Raw genomic sequence first — 18,788 nt, 5'->3', positions numbered from 1 at the left:
CTTATTTACGCAGTGACAATGTGCATGGACAGCAGTCATAAACGCACCAAACAATGTGGGCAGAATAAAAACATGTTCACAAGCCCCTCCCCTCAGGCAGCAGCTGATCACCTCCGATTATTCAGTATTCAAATGACAACTTGACAAATGAAGTAAAAGAAAATTCTACAATAAAGACTTAAGAATTTATTGAACAAAAAAAAACCTTGTGCAGGCCTCAAAGTTACAACAAAAACAGTAGCCAATGCGACCTAAATTTCAATTTGTCTACTGTCTAAAATTCAGAGGTAGCCAAATGAGTACCTTGAAAAATATCTTGTGGCGACTAAATTCTATTGCTACACATCTGTAGACACAAAGATAAATAACAGCTTATCTTTGAAAACATGTCTGCTAATAATTCTACTTGCAAATAATTCCTCCTAAAGTCGACAGTGAACTGAAATACATAGATATTAATGTAATTAGTACTTTATTTTAGTTGAGAATGCTCATTGGATAAGCAAGGATATACCTATATAATCTGGTAACATAAACTGCATCATTGTTTGTCATTTTTGAGTCACAAGTAACAAAAATCAAGTACAGTTTCCACTAACATACAATTCCAGGACTAGTGCTATAACCTGTACATTTTATAATAGTTATTTGATAAAAGATCATTTCAAATGCTTTTGGTTGCCTACAATATTGGCTTGACTTCTTGATTTTTACCACTGGCTAACTGGAAAAAAAATACTTGTGGCTACTTGGTCAAAATGTAAACTTTGAGGCCTGTCATGGGTGTGGCAGAGTACAATGTCTAAAACAAAAGTGTAAAAAAGTTTATAGATGCTCGTAGTAGTATGTACATAGACTTACATATGTTATGTACAGTTGTGCATATATACATGATATATGTAGACAGCTAGTATACATACTGATGATGATATGTAAGTTACAAACAATAGCTGATAACGAACAACAAAGACACTACTAAAGAGAGCACATCATTCAGTGGCGACTGAACAGACGAGGTGGAGGAGCTATTTGACATGTAATGTCATCTTGGTATTAAACTTGGTATGTATAAGTTTGGACTTGGCATTGTCTGGGGTTTAGAATAAGTGAAAGCATCTTATTGTTTTCTGAATTGATTACATTGGAAAAAACTTGTTTGAGCTGAATATATTGTACAGCAACCCTTGCACAGTGTAATGAATCTGGGCTTCACCCTCTCTGGTTCCGATGGCGAAGTTTGTCTCGTCTCTGTCTGCTGGTGTCTTAACCAGTGTGTCAACAGTCTCAAAATATTGCTAACAAGGGGATAGCCTTAAAATCTACTAGCCAGTGTCAGAATTTGCTAGCTTAAGTATGTGTGATACTTAATTTTCTAGAAATTTGATTTTGCATGTCAATAAACATGATAAAGAAAGCCCAAATTGCAAATCATGATTCAAATCTGCAGGGGTGGAACTTTGGTCCTGCAACCTTGCAACCTTGATTCTTTACATGTATGAATTTGATTTTTGGTTTTTGATTGTCATATTCATCTACAGAAACGGCAGAACTTTCATTTTGATCAACTAAGAGGTGTGCTTACAAAAGAATTCAGTTGCTAATCAGGCTAGGGACATTTCAGAATCTTAGTCCGACCCTAATTTGGCTCACTGACCATGGGCTGGCAGGCAGGCAGCCATTTCACACACTGGTCTTCACACACTGGTCTTCACACACTGGTCTTCACACGCTGGTCTTCACACACTGGTCTTCACACACTGGTCTTCACACACTGGTCTTCACACACTGGTCTTCACACACTGGTCTTCACACGCTGGTCTTCACCAATCTGCCTTTTGCTGGGTCCAGACTGTGGCAGCTAAGGCGTAATTTGGTAAGGGCGATTTGGTGAGCTTTACATTTCACATAAGACCATGTAAGACAGACTACTGTGGCAGCTAAGGCGTAATTTGGTAAGGGCGATTTGGTGAGCTTTACATTTCACATAAGACCATGTAAGACAGACTACTGTGGCAGCTAAGACGTAATTTGGTAAGGGCGATTTGGTGAGCTTTACATTTCACATAAGACCATGTAAGACAGACTACTGTGGCAGCTAAGGCGTAATTTGGTAAGGGCGATTTGGTGAGCTTTACATTTCACATAAGACCATGTAAGACAGGAATACCTTGAATTTGGACTTGTCCTGTATACTTCCTGAATGTCGTAGTTTGTGGTTATTCCCTCTCAGATTTTGATCACTTTCAGTGAGGAATAAAGCTTCCTATTCCGACTGAGGACCATAGGGGAAGGAAGTTGTAGATCTGCTGTCCCTGTCCTTGACTCACATCATGTGCCTCAGTGACAATAACATGACACATCGGTCAATGAATGTATGATATCTTCATCATGTGCCTCAGTGACAATAACACGACACATCAGTCAATGAATGTATGATATCTTCATCATGTGCCTCAGTGACAATAACATGACACATCAGTCAATGAATATATGATATCTTCATCATGTGCCTCAGTGACAATAACACGACACATCAGTCAATGAATATATGATATCTTCATCATGTGTCTCAGTGACAATAACACGACACATCAGTCAATGAATATATGATATCTTCATCATGTGCCTCGGTGACAATGACATGACACATCAGTCAATGAATATATGATATCTTCATCATGTGCCTCAGTGACAATAACACGACACATCAGTCAATGAATATATGATATCTTCATCATGTGCCTCAGTGACAATAACATGACACATCAGTCAATGAATATATGATATCTTCATCATGTGCCTCAGTGACAGTAACACGACACATCAAAGTCAATGAATATATGATATCTTCATCATGTGTTCGTATCTACATGTGATATATTACACATCTGTCTCACGAACAATATTTCAAAGATTCCGGTACGCCTAATTTCTTTGAAATGAGAGTTAAGAATTAGTTTACCATTGGTCATTTCATGATCACCAAAAGTTGCCATACAAGCTTTGGAAGACATTTTAATTTATTTTTAAAAAACTATTTTTAGTTACTGTTGTTGAAATCTGTGAGTCATCATCTCTCTTGTGGCATTGTCCTGATTGTGAGGTATTATTTCCATAATGCAGCGTTGCTGTTACCATGGTTACAGAAATGTCCGACATTACAGTTCTGATGACATCATCATATATTATTAAATCCGGTCAATATGACAAAGTGAAATGTTTGTTGGAAAAAGATAACACCAGTAATTTAGTCTAATTATTGGCCTTACTGCAGAAGTAACTGACACTCATTAAGCCAAGTATTAATTAGTTACTACTAATTAGTAAAAACAGTTAGTAATTGCTTGTTTGAGCTAGTGTGATGATCAAACAAATGCACAATATGATGTATGAGTGAGCGAAGTTGGATACTGCAGCCAGCACTGTTGCTGCAACATCATGTTCAAGTCAGGTTTGACTTCCAACGTCAGTGAAACTAAAACATTTCATAATAGTTATTGAGCAATGATATATGACTGTAGACTGTAGATTGCGCATGGCACATTTCACCTTGGTGCATATTGTGTACAGAATAGCACATTTGTAAAATGAAACTAGGTTTGGACACCTCCAGTGTCAGAACATAACAATTACATGTGTCATTTGCAAGTTCATTTTGGAACACTTTTATCTCTGCATCTTGCTCGCAAGATTGTTTTCAAAGATGCTGTTCTCTTGAACATGTTGCAGTGTTGGAGCATTTGTTCTTCCATCTGTTGTTCATAGCTGGAAGGCACCATTCAGAGATCCACACGTCTTTGTACATCGTACACACAGGTCAGACATCCACAAACACACACATCTTTGTACATCGTACACACACCAGACATTCACAAACATCTTTGTACACCGTACACATACATCAGACATCCCCACACACACGTCTTTGTACATCGTACACAGGTCAGACATCCACATACGTCTTTGTACATCGTACACACAAGTCAGACATCCACATACACACACGTCTTTGTACATCGTACACACAGGTCAGACATCCACACACGTCTTTGTACATCGTACACACAGGTCAGACATCCACATACACGTCTTTGTACATCGTACACACAGGTCAGACATCCACAAACACACACGTCTTTGTACATCGTACACAGGTCAGACATCCACATACGTCTTTGTACATCGTACACACAAGTCAGACATCCACATACACACACATCTTTGTACATTGTACACACAGGTCAGACATCCACATACGTCTTTGTACATCGTACACACAGGTCAGACATCCACATACACGTCTTTGTACATCGTACACACAAGTCAGACATCCACATACACACACATCTTTGTACATCGTACACACAGGTCAGACATCCACACACGTCTTTGTACATCGTACACACAGGTCAGACATCCACATACACGTCTTTGTACATCGTACACACAGGTCAGACATCCACATACGTCTTTGTACATCGTACACACAAGTCAGACATCCACATACACACACGTCTTTGTACATCGTACACAGGTCAGACATCCACATACGTCTTTGTACATCGTACACACAAGTCAGACATCCACATACACACACGTCTTTGTACATCGTACACAGGTCAGACATCCACATACGTCTTTGTACATCGTACACACAAGTCAGACATCCACATACACACACGTCTTTGTACATCGTACACACAGGTCAGACATCCACATACACGTCTTTGTACATCGTACACACAGGTCAGACATCCACATACACGTCTTTGTACATCGTACACACAGGTCAGACATCCACATACGTCTTTGTACATCGTACACACAGGTCAGACATCCACATACACGTCTTTGTACATCGTACACACAGGTCAGACATCCACATACACGTCTTTGTACATCGTACACACAAGTCAGACATCCACATGCACACAAGTCTTTGTACATCGTACACACAGGTCAGACATCCCCACACACACATCTTTGTACAGTGCACACACACATCTTTGTATATCACACACTGATACAAGTCTGTAGAGCTGTTCCCATGGTGATAGTATTGTGTGGACCTGTTCTCATTGTGACAGCAGGGCGGGGTTCTGTTTCCATGGTGATAGTATTGTGTGGAGCTGTTCCCATGATGATAGCCTGGCAAGGAGCTGTTTCCATGATAACCATGGGGAGTGGGGGGGGATGATCTGACCTTGCCACATGTCTGATGCAGTGTCTGTTACATGTTTGACAGACACGTCAGTCCTGGCATCAGAAGGGGGAACCTTCAGGTCCAGCAGCCAGAGGTAACCACCCAGGAACAGAGTGTGTTTGTGTTATATCGAAAATATTTTACCAGTAGAGTGAACGATGGATGTCCTATCCTGGCCATAACAATGTCCTATCCTTCCTGGCCGTTACAATGTCCTATCCTTCCTGGCCGTTACAATGTCCTATCCTTCCTGGCCGTTACATTGTCCTATCCTTCCTGGCCGTTACAATGTCCTATCCTTCCTGGCCGTTACATTGTCCTAACCTTCCTGGCCGTTACATTGTCCTATCCTTCCTGGCCGTTACAATGTACTATCCTTCCTGGCCATAACAATGTCCTATCCTTCCTGGCCGTTACAATGTACTATCCTTCCTGGCCGTTACATTGTCCTATCCTTCCTGGCCGTTACAATGTACTATCCTTCCTGGCCGTTACAATGTACTATCCTTCCTGGCCGTTACAATGTCCTATCCTTCCTGGCCGTTACAATGTCCTATCCTTCCTGGCCGTAACAATGTCCTATCCTTCCTGGCCATTACAATGTCCTATCCTTCCTGGCCGTTACATTGTCCTATCCTTCCTAGCCGTTACAATGTCCTATCCTTCCTGGCCGTTACATTGTCCTATCCGTCCTGGCCATAGCATTGTCCTATCCTTCCTGGCCGTTACATTGTCCTATCCTTCCTGGCCGTAACAATGTCCTATCCTTCCTGGCCGTTACATTGTCCTATCCTTCCTGGCCGTAACAATGTCCTATCCTTCCTGGCCGTTACATTGTCCTATCCTTGCCGGCCGTTACATTGTCCTATCCTTGCTGGCCGTTACAATGTCCTATCCTTCCTGGCCGTTGTTTGTTGTTTAACACTGCGCTCAGCAATAGTCCATCTATATGTCGCCTGTAAACAATCTCATGCTTGACATGATCAGCAATTGGGATAGCATGACATGCATCAAACCAAGTCAGTGATCCTGACCACCCCTACCCATCAGTAGGCTCTTACAACAAGCATGGGTTGCTGATGACCAATTCATTCCCAGATCTCACGGCAGACTCCCAGGATGCAGCAGAGTCCCGTGGGTAAATACTGAGGCTTCTGCGGCGGAATCAGCAACTGGGGTGCAGGGTGGTGCAGGGTGGTGCACGGTTGCCAGGAAAACTCTGCAATAATCTAATGAAAGGTTTAATATTCAATAACAGAATATGTGCATGCACACACATGTGTATCCGTGTGTGCAGCCTTTGTTTGAGTTTACACGCTTACTCATCTCGTCATCAAAGATGAACTTTTAACTTCCTGTGAGTCAGTGACTGAAGTAGCTTGACGTCGGAGTGGCTGTGTGTCACAGTGGCCCATGTGTGCCGACAGATGGTCTGATGTGTGCACCTCATGCAGCCCCCGGAAACACAAGCTAAAATGTCATCTCTGGGATGTAGGATTTATTGCAGCAGTCACAACATGACACACTGAGATATTTAACCATTCTGCAACTGATGATCAGCAGTGTTACATTCTTCACAAATGTTCTCTTTCTGTCTCGGCTGTAGTCAGGCTAGTCTTCTGTGACGGGGAAAACGGTACTGTACTTATGTGTCCTGTACGTATCTGTGTATGTTACTTATCTGTATATTGTACGTATCTGTGTCCTGCACGTATCTGTGTATGGTACATATCTGTGTCCTGTACGTATCTATGTCCTGTACATATCTGTGTATGTTACGTATCTTTGTCCTGTACATATCTGTGTCCTGTACGCTTCTGTGTCCTGTACGTAGCTGTGTATTGTACGTAGCTGTGTATTGTACGTAACTGTGTATTGTACGTAACTGTGTATTGTACGTAGCTGTGTCCTGCATGTAGCTGTGTATTGTACGTAGCTGTGTATTGTACGTAACTGTGTATTGTACGTAACTGTGTATTGTACGTAACTGTGTATTGTACGTAACTGTGTCCTGTACGCTTCTGTGTCCTGCATGTAGCTGTGTATTGTACATAACTGTGTATTGTACGTAACTGTGTATTGTACGTAACTGTGTATTGTACATAACTGTGTATTGTACATAACTGTGTATTGTACGTAGCTGTGTCCTGCATGTAGCTGTGTATTGTACATAGCTGTGTATTGTACGTAACTGTGTATTGTACGTAACTGTGTATTGTACATATCTGTGTCCTGTACGCTTCTGTGTCCTGCATGTAGCTGTGTATTGTACATAACTGTGTATTGTACGTAACTGTGTATTGTACGTAACTGTGTATTGTACGTAACTGTGTATTGTACATAACTGTGTATTGTACGTAACTGTGTATTGTACGTAACTGTGTATTGTACATAGCTGTGTATTGTACATATCTGTGTATTGTACATAGCTGTGTATTGTACGTAACTGTGTATTGTACGTAGCTGTGTCCTGCATGTAGCTGTGTATTGTACATAGCTGTGTATTGTACGTAACTGTGTATTGTACGTAACTGTGTCCTGCACGTATCTGTGTCCTGTACGTAGCTGTGTACATGGTGTATTGTACGTAACTGTGTATTGTACGTATGTGTCCTGTATGCTTCTGTGTCCTGTACGTAGCTGTGTATTGTACGTATCTGTGTCCTGTATGCTGCTGTGTCCTGTACGTAGCTGTGTATTGTACGTAATTGTGTCCTGTACGTAGCTGTGTATTGTACGTATCTGTGTCCTGTACGTAGCTGTGTATTGTACGTATCTGTGTCCTGTATGCTTCTATGTCCTGTACGTAGCTGTGTATTGTACATAGCTGTGTATTGTACGTATCTGTGTCCTGTATGCTTCTGTGTCCTGTACGTAGCTGTGTCCTGTAGGTAGCTGTGTATTGTACGTAACTGTGTATTGTACGTTTCTGTGTCCTGTACGCTTCTGTTTTCTGCATGTATCTGTGTCCTGTACGTATCTGTGTCCTGTATGCTTCTGTGTCCTGTACGTAGCTGTGTATTGTACGTATCTGTGTCCTGTACGTATCTGTGTCCTGCACGTATCTGTGTCCTGTATGCTTCTGTGTCCTGCACGTAACTGTGTCCTGCACGTAGCTGTTTATTGTACGTAGCTGTGTCCTGTACGTAGCTGTGTCCTGTACATATCTGTGTCCTGCAAGTATCTGTGTCCTGCACGTAGCTGTGTCCTGCACGTATCTGTGTCCTGTATGCTTCTGTGTCCTGCACGTATCTGTGTCCTGTACGTAGCTGTGTATTGTACGTAGCTGTGTCCAGCACGTATCTGTGTCCTGTACGTAGCTGTGTCCTGCACGTATCTGTGTCCTGTACATAGCTGTGTATCGTACGTAGCTGTGTCCTGCACGTATCTGTGTCCTGTACATAGCTGTGTATCGTACGTAGCTGTGTCCTGCAAGTATCTGTGTCCTGCACGTAGCTGTTTCTTGTACATAGCTGTGTATTGTACATAGCTGTGTATTGTACATATCTGTGTCCTGTATGCTTCTGTGTCCTGCACGTAGCTGTGTTCTGCACGTAGCTGTGTCCGCATCTCTCTATTGTACGTATCTCTCTATTGTACATATCTCTCTATTGTACGCATCTGTTTATTGTATGTATCTCTATTGTACGCATCTCTCTATTGTACATATCTCTCTATTGTACGTATCTCTCTATTGTACGTTTCTGTCTATTGTACATATCTCTCTATTGTATGCATCTCTCTATTGTACGTATCTCTCTATTGTACATATCTGTTTCCTGTACGTATGTCTCTATTGTACATATCTCTCTATTGTACATATTTCTCTGTTGTACATATCTCTCTATTGTACGTATCTCTCTATTGTCATATCTCTATTGTACATATCTCTATTGTACGTATCTCTCTATTGTACGTATCTGTCTATTGTACGTATCTCTCTATTGTACGTATCTGTCTATTGTACGTATTTCTTTGTTGTATGTATCTCTCTATTGTACGTATCTGTCTATTGTACGTATCTCTATTGTACGTATCTCTCTATTGTACATATCTCTCTATTGTACGCATCTCTCTATTGTACGTATCTCTATTGTACGTATCTCTATTGTACGTATCTCTCTATTGTACGTATCTCTCTTTTGTACGCATCTCTCTATTGTACGTATGTGTGATGTGTCTATTATGTTAATACCTGTTTATTGATCTCGACACGTGGGGAAGCTACTAAGTACTGTATGCATGTATCGACATGGTGGAGCAGTAGGAGACAGTAAAGGCTGGCTACCCTCCTAGGACCACGGCGGCCAATTCATGATTCATTTGATACCTTCAGCAGCCAGGCAAATATTAGTGTTACAGTTGTACTTATATCCTACTTATCCCTTTCAATCGTATTTGTAAGCCATAGGTATTTTCTGCTTGACTAGTGGTGCATGATGGGTCAGGAATATTCTGGTGGAGCAGACGGTCAGTTGATGTTAAGAACCAGTTGGGTCCAGGTAGTTGGCGTTGTGACCAGTTGGGTCCAGTTAAGAGGTGTTTTGACGACTTGGGTCCAGGTAGTTGGTGTTAAGAACCAGTTGGGTCCAGGTAGTTGGCGTTGTGACCAGTTGGGTCCAGGTAGTTGGTGTTATGACCAGTTGGGTCCAGGTAATAGGTGTTGTGACCAGTTGGGTCCAGGTAGTTTGTGTTGAGACCAGTTTGGTCCAGGTAGTTGGTGTTGTGACCAGTTGGGTCCAGGTAGTTGGTGTTAAGAACCAGTTGGGTCCAGGTAGTTGGCGTTGTGACCAGTTGGGTCCAGTTAGGAGGTGTTTTGACGACTTGGGTCCAGGTAGTTGGTGTTAAGAACCAGTTGGGTCCAGGTAGTTGGCGTTGTGACCAGTTGGGTCCAGGTAGTTGGTGTTGAGACCAGTTGGGTCCAGGTAGTTGGTGTTGTGACCAGTCGGGTCCAGGTAGTTGGTGTTGAGACCAGTTGGGTCCAGGTAGTTGGTGTTGTGACCAGTTGGGTCCAGGTAGTTGGTGTTGTGACCAGTTGGGTCCAGGTAGTGGGTGTTGAGACCAGTTGGGTCCAGGTAGTTGGTGTTGTGACGAGTTCAAGGCAAGGGAGTTAACTGTCTATAAAAGTCCAGTTTTCACCCTTGCCAAACTTGGCTGGTATTTCTGGGCTTGTTCCTAACGCCACCAGTGGCTATTACAAGTTATATCCCTCTATGTCCCTCCTATTGACCTATCAGATTCCACCTCATATCACTTGCATTTGCTTCAAACAAAATGGTGATGCCCAGTTGCGACGACCTGATCGATAATCAAAACCTATATTGTGACAAAACAGGTCTTACTTAGCGATGTGCATCAAATCACGTAAGCACCTTGATTAAAAACATGAAAAGATTTGGAAAATATCTATTCATGCCAAGTTGGCAACATATGCTTTGCAAATCCTGCAATCGGGCCAAATCTGCACTGCATTTTACGAACCGGATGTCGATTTTTTAGAAAAAGGACACAGCCCAGCCAAATATAGTACCAGCCTAGTTCAGCAAGGGTGGGAACTAAACTTTTATAGTTATAGTCAGTGAACGCCCTTGCTTCGGGAAGATGTGACCAGTTGGGTGCAGGTGGTTGGTCAGGAATAGGATATTGTCAAACTAATAGCAATACAATAATTTCTGATGAATTACATCAGATTTTATTTATTTGTAACACTAACTTTTTGATTAAACTCATGTTGCTCTTAGGAATCGTGGCTGTTTCTCATTGTCTTATCTTGATGCATGGCTGTGCTGGACAGAAGAGATGCAGCTTGGAGACTCCCTGGCTTGTCAGTCTTGTTGTCATCCTTCAAACACTGCTTGTCCAGGTGTATGGACCGGTCAGTTGGTGATGGGCAGGTGGTCAGTATAGGATTGGGGTCTGACTGCCTCACATCAGCCCGGAGAGTGTTCTCACTAAGGTCAAGATCGGCCGAAAAGACCTTTTGTTGGACAAGATGATGGCAAATATTTGCTGTGTGCCACTTTTGTCAAGTCTGAGTAGGTCATTAGCCTCTTTTTGGGAAAATGGGGGAAAACAGGATGGTGTGGGGCTTTGTAGTCACAGACACACAGGTGATGCCTTTCAGCTGGCGTAGTGGATGTTGGACATACACAAGGTGGTGCGAACTTAATTATCCTGTTGACAGCGAACAGGGGTATTCATTGACTAACACCTTTCCTATATCATGTATGCCCTGACCCAGTTTTACGGTCAATTGATTTCATAAAATCTGAAATTGCCCATGAGTTGCAAACTTGATTATACATGGTGAAGCAATAATCACTCACTCAGTCACTCAATACTAAGCCACCATTGTAACAACAGCAGGTGCTTGCATGCTCTCTTGTCCTGGTCATTTATTGCAGGACAATATAATTGTCAAAATATTTCTGTTTACTTTACTTTCCAATACACTTCACTGCATTCTATCTCTGGTTTCAGCAGACAATTTGCTCATCATGTGGAATCACACCTTCTTGGATTAATAGTATCAAATTTCACATTTGCAAATATGACAGGACATGTAGTGATGGATAAATATTGTGAATATTTCACCTCACTTGTCCTGCAGGGTTAGACAAAACACTATTGTGTGGTGAGGGACGCTTCACGGACCACTGACAGCTTGCCCCCCAGATTCAGTGGCCCTGGGCTAAATGGAGCAGTGTTTACATTTTGAGGCCAGCTACATGACTGTGTAGAATGTAGCAAGTCCGATACAACAAGTGTTGTCTTTACTTCAGGGTAGCAGCATGATGGCCGACAAGACCTGAGCGAACCCATCAGGAGGCTACACGGAGCAGCATTCATAGTGTCGGGATACCTCTACTGAGGAGAGAAGGGAGTCGTCTGCTCTAGTATGAAATGTCGTCTGCTGCCATGTCGTCTGCCCCAGACTCTCCCCGTGGAGGAATGGAGAGATCGAGCTACATCAAGGTGAGTGTGCTTACATTGCAAGACTTGCCACCAACAATTAGCAGTTTTCTTTAGGGATAGTTTTTTATACATCAATACATAATTTATGATGTGAAATTTGTTCCAGCGTTGAATATACTTATCAGTTTGAGCTAAGATAGGTCCCATGCTCTTTGTGGTTGTATTTTGTGGAAAATAATTAAGTGCTTTGTGATACGCAACCGTTGCCACATATATAGGTGGGAACAGGTGTTTAGTAGCACTGACACCTGCACCACATCTACAAGTGAGAACAGGTGTTTAGTAGCACTGACATCTGCACCACATCTACAGGTGAGAACAGGTGTTTAGTAGCACTGACACCTGCACCACATCTACAGGTGACAACAGGTGTTTAGTAGCACTCACACCTGCACCACATCTACAGGTGAGAACAGGTGTGAACAGGTGTTTAGTAGCACTGACATCTGCACCACATCTACAGGTGACAACAGGTGTTTAGTAGCACTGACACCTGCACCACATCTACAGGTGAGAACAGGTGTTTAGTAGCACTGACACCTGCACCACATCTACAGGTGAGAACAGGTGTTTAGTAGCACTGACACCTACACCACATCTACAGGTGTGAACAGGTGTTTAGTAGCACTGACACCTGCACCACATCTACAGGTGAGAACAGGTGTTTTGTAGCACTGACATCTGCACCACATCTACAGGTGAGAACAGGTGTTTAGTAGCACTGACACCTGCACCACATCTACAAGTGAGAACAGGTGTTTAGTAGCACTGACACCTGCACCACATCTACAGGTGAGAACAGGTGTTTAGTAGCACTGACACCTGCACCACATCTACAGGTGAGAACAGGTGTTTAGTAGCACTGACATCTGCACCACATCTACAGGTGAGAACAGGTGTTTAGTAGCACTGACACCTGCACCACATCTACAGGTGAGAACAGGTGTTTAGTAGCACTGACACCTGCACCACATCTACAGGTGAGAACAGGTGTTTAGTAGCACTGACATCTGCACCACATCTACAGGTGAGAACAGGTGTTTAGTAGCACTCACACCTGCACCACATCTACAGGTGGTCCACATTATATCTACAAGGACCACAAGTATTGGTCCACATTATATCTACAAGGACCACAAGTATTGGTCCACATTATATCTACAAGGACCACAAGTATTGGTCCACATTATATCTACAAGGACCACAAGTATTGGTCCACATTATATCTACAAGGACCACAAGTATTGGTCCACATTATATCTACAAGGACCGTAAATATTGGTCCGCATTATATGTACAAGGACCACAAATATTGGTCCACAAGTATTGGTCCTCATTATATCTACAAGGACCACAAGTATTGGTCCACATTATATCTACAAGGACCGTAAATATTGGTCCGCATTATATGTACAAGGACCACAAATATTGGTCCGCGTTCTGTGTCTGGCGCTATCAAACAAAAAGCCTTCACTGACTATTTCCGTGTTTTATCCAGTTGCAGCACATGCATTGAATCCCACGATCTGTTTTCTGCGAAGCATGTGGTGTTTATATGTATTGTTAAGGTTACATGAACCGAAATATTATTGTTGCTTTTTTGTTGTACTGTGACCTGTGATTGTGTCGTGTGTGAGTATATTATACACTGTGTCAGTATATATAGTCGTGTGTGAGTATATTATACACTTTGTCAGTATATATAGTTGTGTGTGAGTATATTATACACTGTTTCAGTATATATAGTTGTCTGTGAGTATATTATATACTGTGTCAGTATCTATAGTTGTCTGTGAGTATATTATATACTGTGTCAGTATCTATTGTTATCTGTGAATATATTATATACTGTGTCAGTATATATAGTCGTGTGTGAGTTATATTATACACTGTGACAGTATCTATAGTTGTCTGTGAGTATATTATACAGTTTGTCAGTAGATACAGTTGTGTGTGAGTATATTATATACTGTGTCAGTATATTTAGTTGTCTGTGAGTATATTATATACTGTGTCAGTATATATAGTTGTCTGTGAGTATATTATATACTGTGTCAGTATATATAGTTGTCTGTGAATATATTATATCCTGTGTCAGTATCTATAGTTGTCTGTGAATATATTATATACTGTGTCAGTATCTTGTCATGTGTGAGTATATTATACAGTGTGTCAGTAGATACAGTTGTGTGTGAGTATATTATACAGTGTGTCAGTAGATACAGTTGTGACCTCATCGCCTGTGTTTGTCTTCTTCGTTTTAAGGAGAACACTATCTCAGCCAGGTGTGCCCTGTTGCCATGGAGTCAGGGTGACACTTCCCCTCACCCAGGACAGACCATGAGAAATTATCACGTAATTAGAGGATTAACCCTACCTGTCTTCCTGCCGTTGACGGAGGAATGTTCTGGAGGCTGCCACCTATTTGTGGAAAGTGTTTGCCTCACTGTATATAACTACAACATTGTCTGTCAGGATGAGCAGGCTGCTACTTCAGCAGCTGTACAGCTGTAGATTCACAGCCAACACTTCAGCAGCTGTACAGCTGTAGATTCACAGCCAACACTTCAGCAGCTGTACAGCTGTAGATTCACAGCCAACACTTCAGCAGCTGTACAGCTGTAGATTCACAGCCAACACTTCAGCAGCTGTACAGCTGTAGAATCACAGCCAACACTTCAGCAGCTGTAGATTATCAGCCAACACTTCAGCAGCTGTACAGCTGTAGATTCACAGCCAACACTTCAGCAGCTGTACAGCTGTAGATTCACAGCCAACACTTCAGCAGCTGTACAGCTGTAGATTCACAGCCAACACTTCAGCAGCTGTACAGCTGTAGAATCACAGCCAACACTTCAGCAGCTGTAGATTATCAGCCAACACTTCAGCAGCTGTACAGCTGTAGATTCACAGCCAACACTTGGCAGCTGTACAGCTGTAGATTCACAGCCAACACTTCAGCAGCTGTACAGCTGTAGATTATCAGCCAACACTTCAGCAGCTGTACAGCTGTCGATTCACAGCCAACACTTCAGCAGCTGTACAGCTGTAGATTCACAGCCAACACTTCAGCAGCTGTACAGCTGTAGATTCTCAGCCAACACTTAGCAGCTGTACAGCTCTCAATTCACAGCCAACACTTAGCAGCTGTACAGCTGTCGATTCACAGCGAACACTTCAGCAGCTGTACAGCTATACAGTGTCAGATTGCCAGCTTCTTCTGTCTGACAATAGGACAAGTTGTGCAAGTGTTGACTTGTCCCATCAATGCATTAGGAATTGTTTTTGGAAATATCTCATTATTTGGCAAATGAACAAATCTAGGTGAGGTCAAACACTGTATAATGTCAGACTTTTCTAGTAGTGCAACTCTTTGAATAATGTCAGTCAGTTGTTTATTTGGTAAGTAGGCGATAGCCCCACGTACATTTCATCCAGAAACAGTTACATTTTTCTGGGAGGCATTGCTAATGTTACAAGTAAGTCGTATGGTCAAACATTCCTTGACATATTTTGCTAATTTCTTAAGAATATGGCAAGAACTGCTCCCGACCAGTTTCTTATAGGAGTAGAATGTTGGATTTTCATAGCAGCAAACTGGTATATACCTGTTTCTTATTGTAGTACAGACCGGGCAGACAAACAAAAATGTCTGACATTTGCAACTTCATTAAGATTACAAACTTTACAAACCCACAGACATTCATCAACACCCTGCCTCGCTACTTGAATAGGCAACTTGTCTGATGTCCACCATATAAACCTTCTGCATTCCCTAGATTCATAACATAATACTCAGTATTTACCATTGTCTTAACTTGTACATAATTCCGTAACCTTTTACTTTAGCTGTATTCATTTTATCCGAAAGAATCTGGACGTGACACTCTGACTACAGGTGCTACCCATCAGGGGAGAGATGAGTCCTGGCATCAACACCAGTGTGAACCAAACAAAATGTCCCTGGTGCTTTTTAACTTTTTCTAGTGACTTCATGACTTCAGTTGTTTTCTTGTTCCTTCCGTTAATATCAGTGAACTCCAAGATGACTTGCTCTCCTAGTGTTCTGTTGGATTCCCGCAACATTTCTGTTAACACAATTAAAATACAACAACGCGTCCAACTGGGCGCACTAAGCTTTTCACCTTCACTTACCTCAATGTAATTTTAATCCGAAAGGTCGTGTATTATAAGTAAACATTGCAGTCAAACAGCGTGTTTTCAAACCAAATGTGTCCACCATGTTTGAGATTACTATAGTGATATTTTTTACCAATCATAGGCAAGCTTATAACTGATAACAGGACTGCACTGAATACTGTAAATCGTGAAAATAACGTAAGCGTGAATTAAATGTGAAAAATGCAAGTGGTCTTTGCTTGCATTATTAAACATCGCATTTACATCAACAATCAGACAGTTTGGATAGCAGAAATACCAACTTAGACATACGCTGAAAACAAACAACTATGTATTCCACACCACTGTTTATTGAGCAGCACCTGTAACAAGTATATAAACAATGTCATTCAAACACTAATTACATCCTGTGAATTGTCACTGCTGGGGTCAAGACAAGAGTTCAGACGCCACCAACGCAACACAGTGTCTTTGTTCTTTGCAACTGCGTCAAAGGCCGACACGAGCCAGCGCGCATGTATTGTTTTAGTGGAAGTACTCTACTCAGCGCTAATAAGCAGTGATATTTGGTGTGTGATTGGTGTAATGTAAGGTTGGATTAAGGTGAGGATTCTCCTGTAACCTGACAGAGGAAATTTTCTTAAGATATAAATCCACTGATGCTTGAGAGGACAGGGTGTCGCATTCATATTGAGTCGCATTGTTGGCTAGGGCCAATGGTCGCATTCTTTTGGAGACGCATTAATTTCACGATTTACAGTATTATTTTCCGACCAATCATATTGCTTGTTTCTAAATAGATACTATCATAGCCGGCAGTGACAAGCATGGCGTCTGCTTAACCGAAGAAGCGACAAATGCGCTTGGAAACCTTTTTTGTGTCGTTGTTGGGTAAAAAGCAAAAGAATGATGACAGAGACAATCCCTTAAATAGTTCGAAAGACATTTCTGATGATTCAGTCGGTTCTAATTTTGAAGATAAAGCTTGTGATGCTAATGATAATGTGCGTTGTTCAAGTCGCATAGTGTAATCCGTTATTTGAAGCTGCATACAGATTAATCAAATAAACATTAAAACATTTCTTTTGAATTAAAAGTTTTTATTGCAGTTTTATTGAATTAAGACCATAATACTAAAGGACAGTACATAGCATTAAAAATCATCATCAATTTTGCTTTTTTAGGGATGAGGGGGTAGACTGCAGTATTTGGGTCCCCAAACCAGAACGAAACAAATATGAAACAAACATGAGAAACAAAAATAATAAAATATGATATATTTTGTTGAACAAACTATCAAGAATATTTTAATGATGTAGGTTTCTGTTGAGTGCAGACTACCTCCTTTGGTTGCCCTGTCATTGGTTGTGTCGTAGTTACAACCCGACTCTTTGGTTTTGTTTGAAAATGTAAAACTTCAAGCGAGGGCTTTTCATGAGCTCGAGGTTTTACACTGTCAACCAATACCAGGGAGGAGTGTTTCAAGTAACCCATGAACCGTCTAAATGCAGGAAATACCAAAAAGAATAAAAAAACATTGGGATACCTTATAGTGAAAAAATTGAAAAGTCACGGTATAAGAGGAATTTTATAACAACGGGTGGAAGAAAGACCAGGTGCATAATGCAGACACTGAAGTCATGGCATGTAAGATTGAACAGTCTTTCATCACCTGCCCCAGGGGCTCAAGGGGAAAGCAGTAGGTTACCATGGTTACAGTACTAAACATGATCTGTGGGGTTGCAGGTTCGATTCATGTCATGGAATTTTCTTGGGAATACATTGTGACTTTTAATCAGTCAAAAATCAAAGTTAGATGCATATTAAAAGGCTGTGTTTACAATTCCAGTGTAAAATCTCCAAGCAGGTCTCACATGAAAGTAGTACTGGACTCCATGTTACTATGATAAAGTGAGGCACCTACAATACTATAGGTGGTCTGTCATACAGACCCTGAAACAAATATATCCAATAAAGCCCATGCAAGTCTATAATGTTTGGCAAATCTATATACTATGTTAGATAGCAGTACAATGAAGAAAATCTCTGGGCTCCTTTTTATTATATTTCATAACTATAATTTAACAACTGCTTTTTCTATAAAAGATGTTCATTTCAGAAACTAGATGTTAGTATATACGATAAGCAAATGTTGCAGTTGGTTTACAACATGAGTTGTCTCCCTTCCACTATTTGGGCACTGCAAGATGGCAGTCTGATAGAGGTAGCAGATGAATATCATATGGCGGCTGCTGCTTCCTACCCGACTCCTGGTGTTGACTTTACGCCGACAGTCTGGCCGTCATGGCGCTGCTGCTTCCTCTGGACGATCTTGCTGCTGATGCTGATCAGCTGATTGCGTTGACTTCACCTGCCCTTCTCATTCAGGGCGTTGTTATTTGGAGTTTAAATTCAATTCACAGTTGTTTGTAGTCCCTCTGTAAAGTGGTAAAGCTGTCAATTTGCGAAT

General features: G+C 41.5%; 1 protein-coding gene across 2 annotated transcripts in view; it reads left to right on the top strand.

The window, feature by feature from the left end:
• The window catches only part of LOC124126474, a 90,812-nt gene that overhangs the window by 1,465 nt on the left and 70,559 nt on the right, over window positions 1–18,788 (top strand). The window contains exons 1-2 of one of the 2 annotated variants that reach the window (XM_046489914.2): window positions 6,701–6,839; window positions 11,986–12,178. In XM_046489914.2, the coding sequence (XP_046345870.2) occupies window positions 12,107–12,178 (72 nt within the window). In that variant the 5' untranslated portion in view covers window positions 6,701–6,839; window positions 11,986–12,106. Of the gene's footprint in view, window positions 1–6,700; window positions 6,840–11,985; window positions 12,179–18,788 lie in introns of those variants that run through there. The other variant, XM_046489913.2, reaches the window with a different exon arrangement.

Source organism: Haliotis rufescens, unplaced genomic scaffold (assembly GCF_023055435.1).
Source record: "Haliotis rufescens isolate VD_foot unplaced genomic scaffold, xgHalRufe1.0.p SCAF_72, whole genome shotgun sequence".
NCBI classification, from domain to species: domain Eukaryota; kingdom Metazoa; phylum Mollusca; class Gastropoda; order Lepetellida; family Haliotidae; genus Haliotis; species Haliotis rufescens.
The sequence above is the reverse complement of the archived record's forward strand: the minus strand, read 5'-3'. Positions and strand labels throughout refer to the sequence as shown.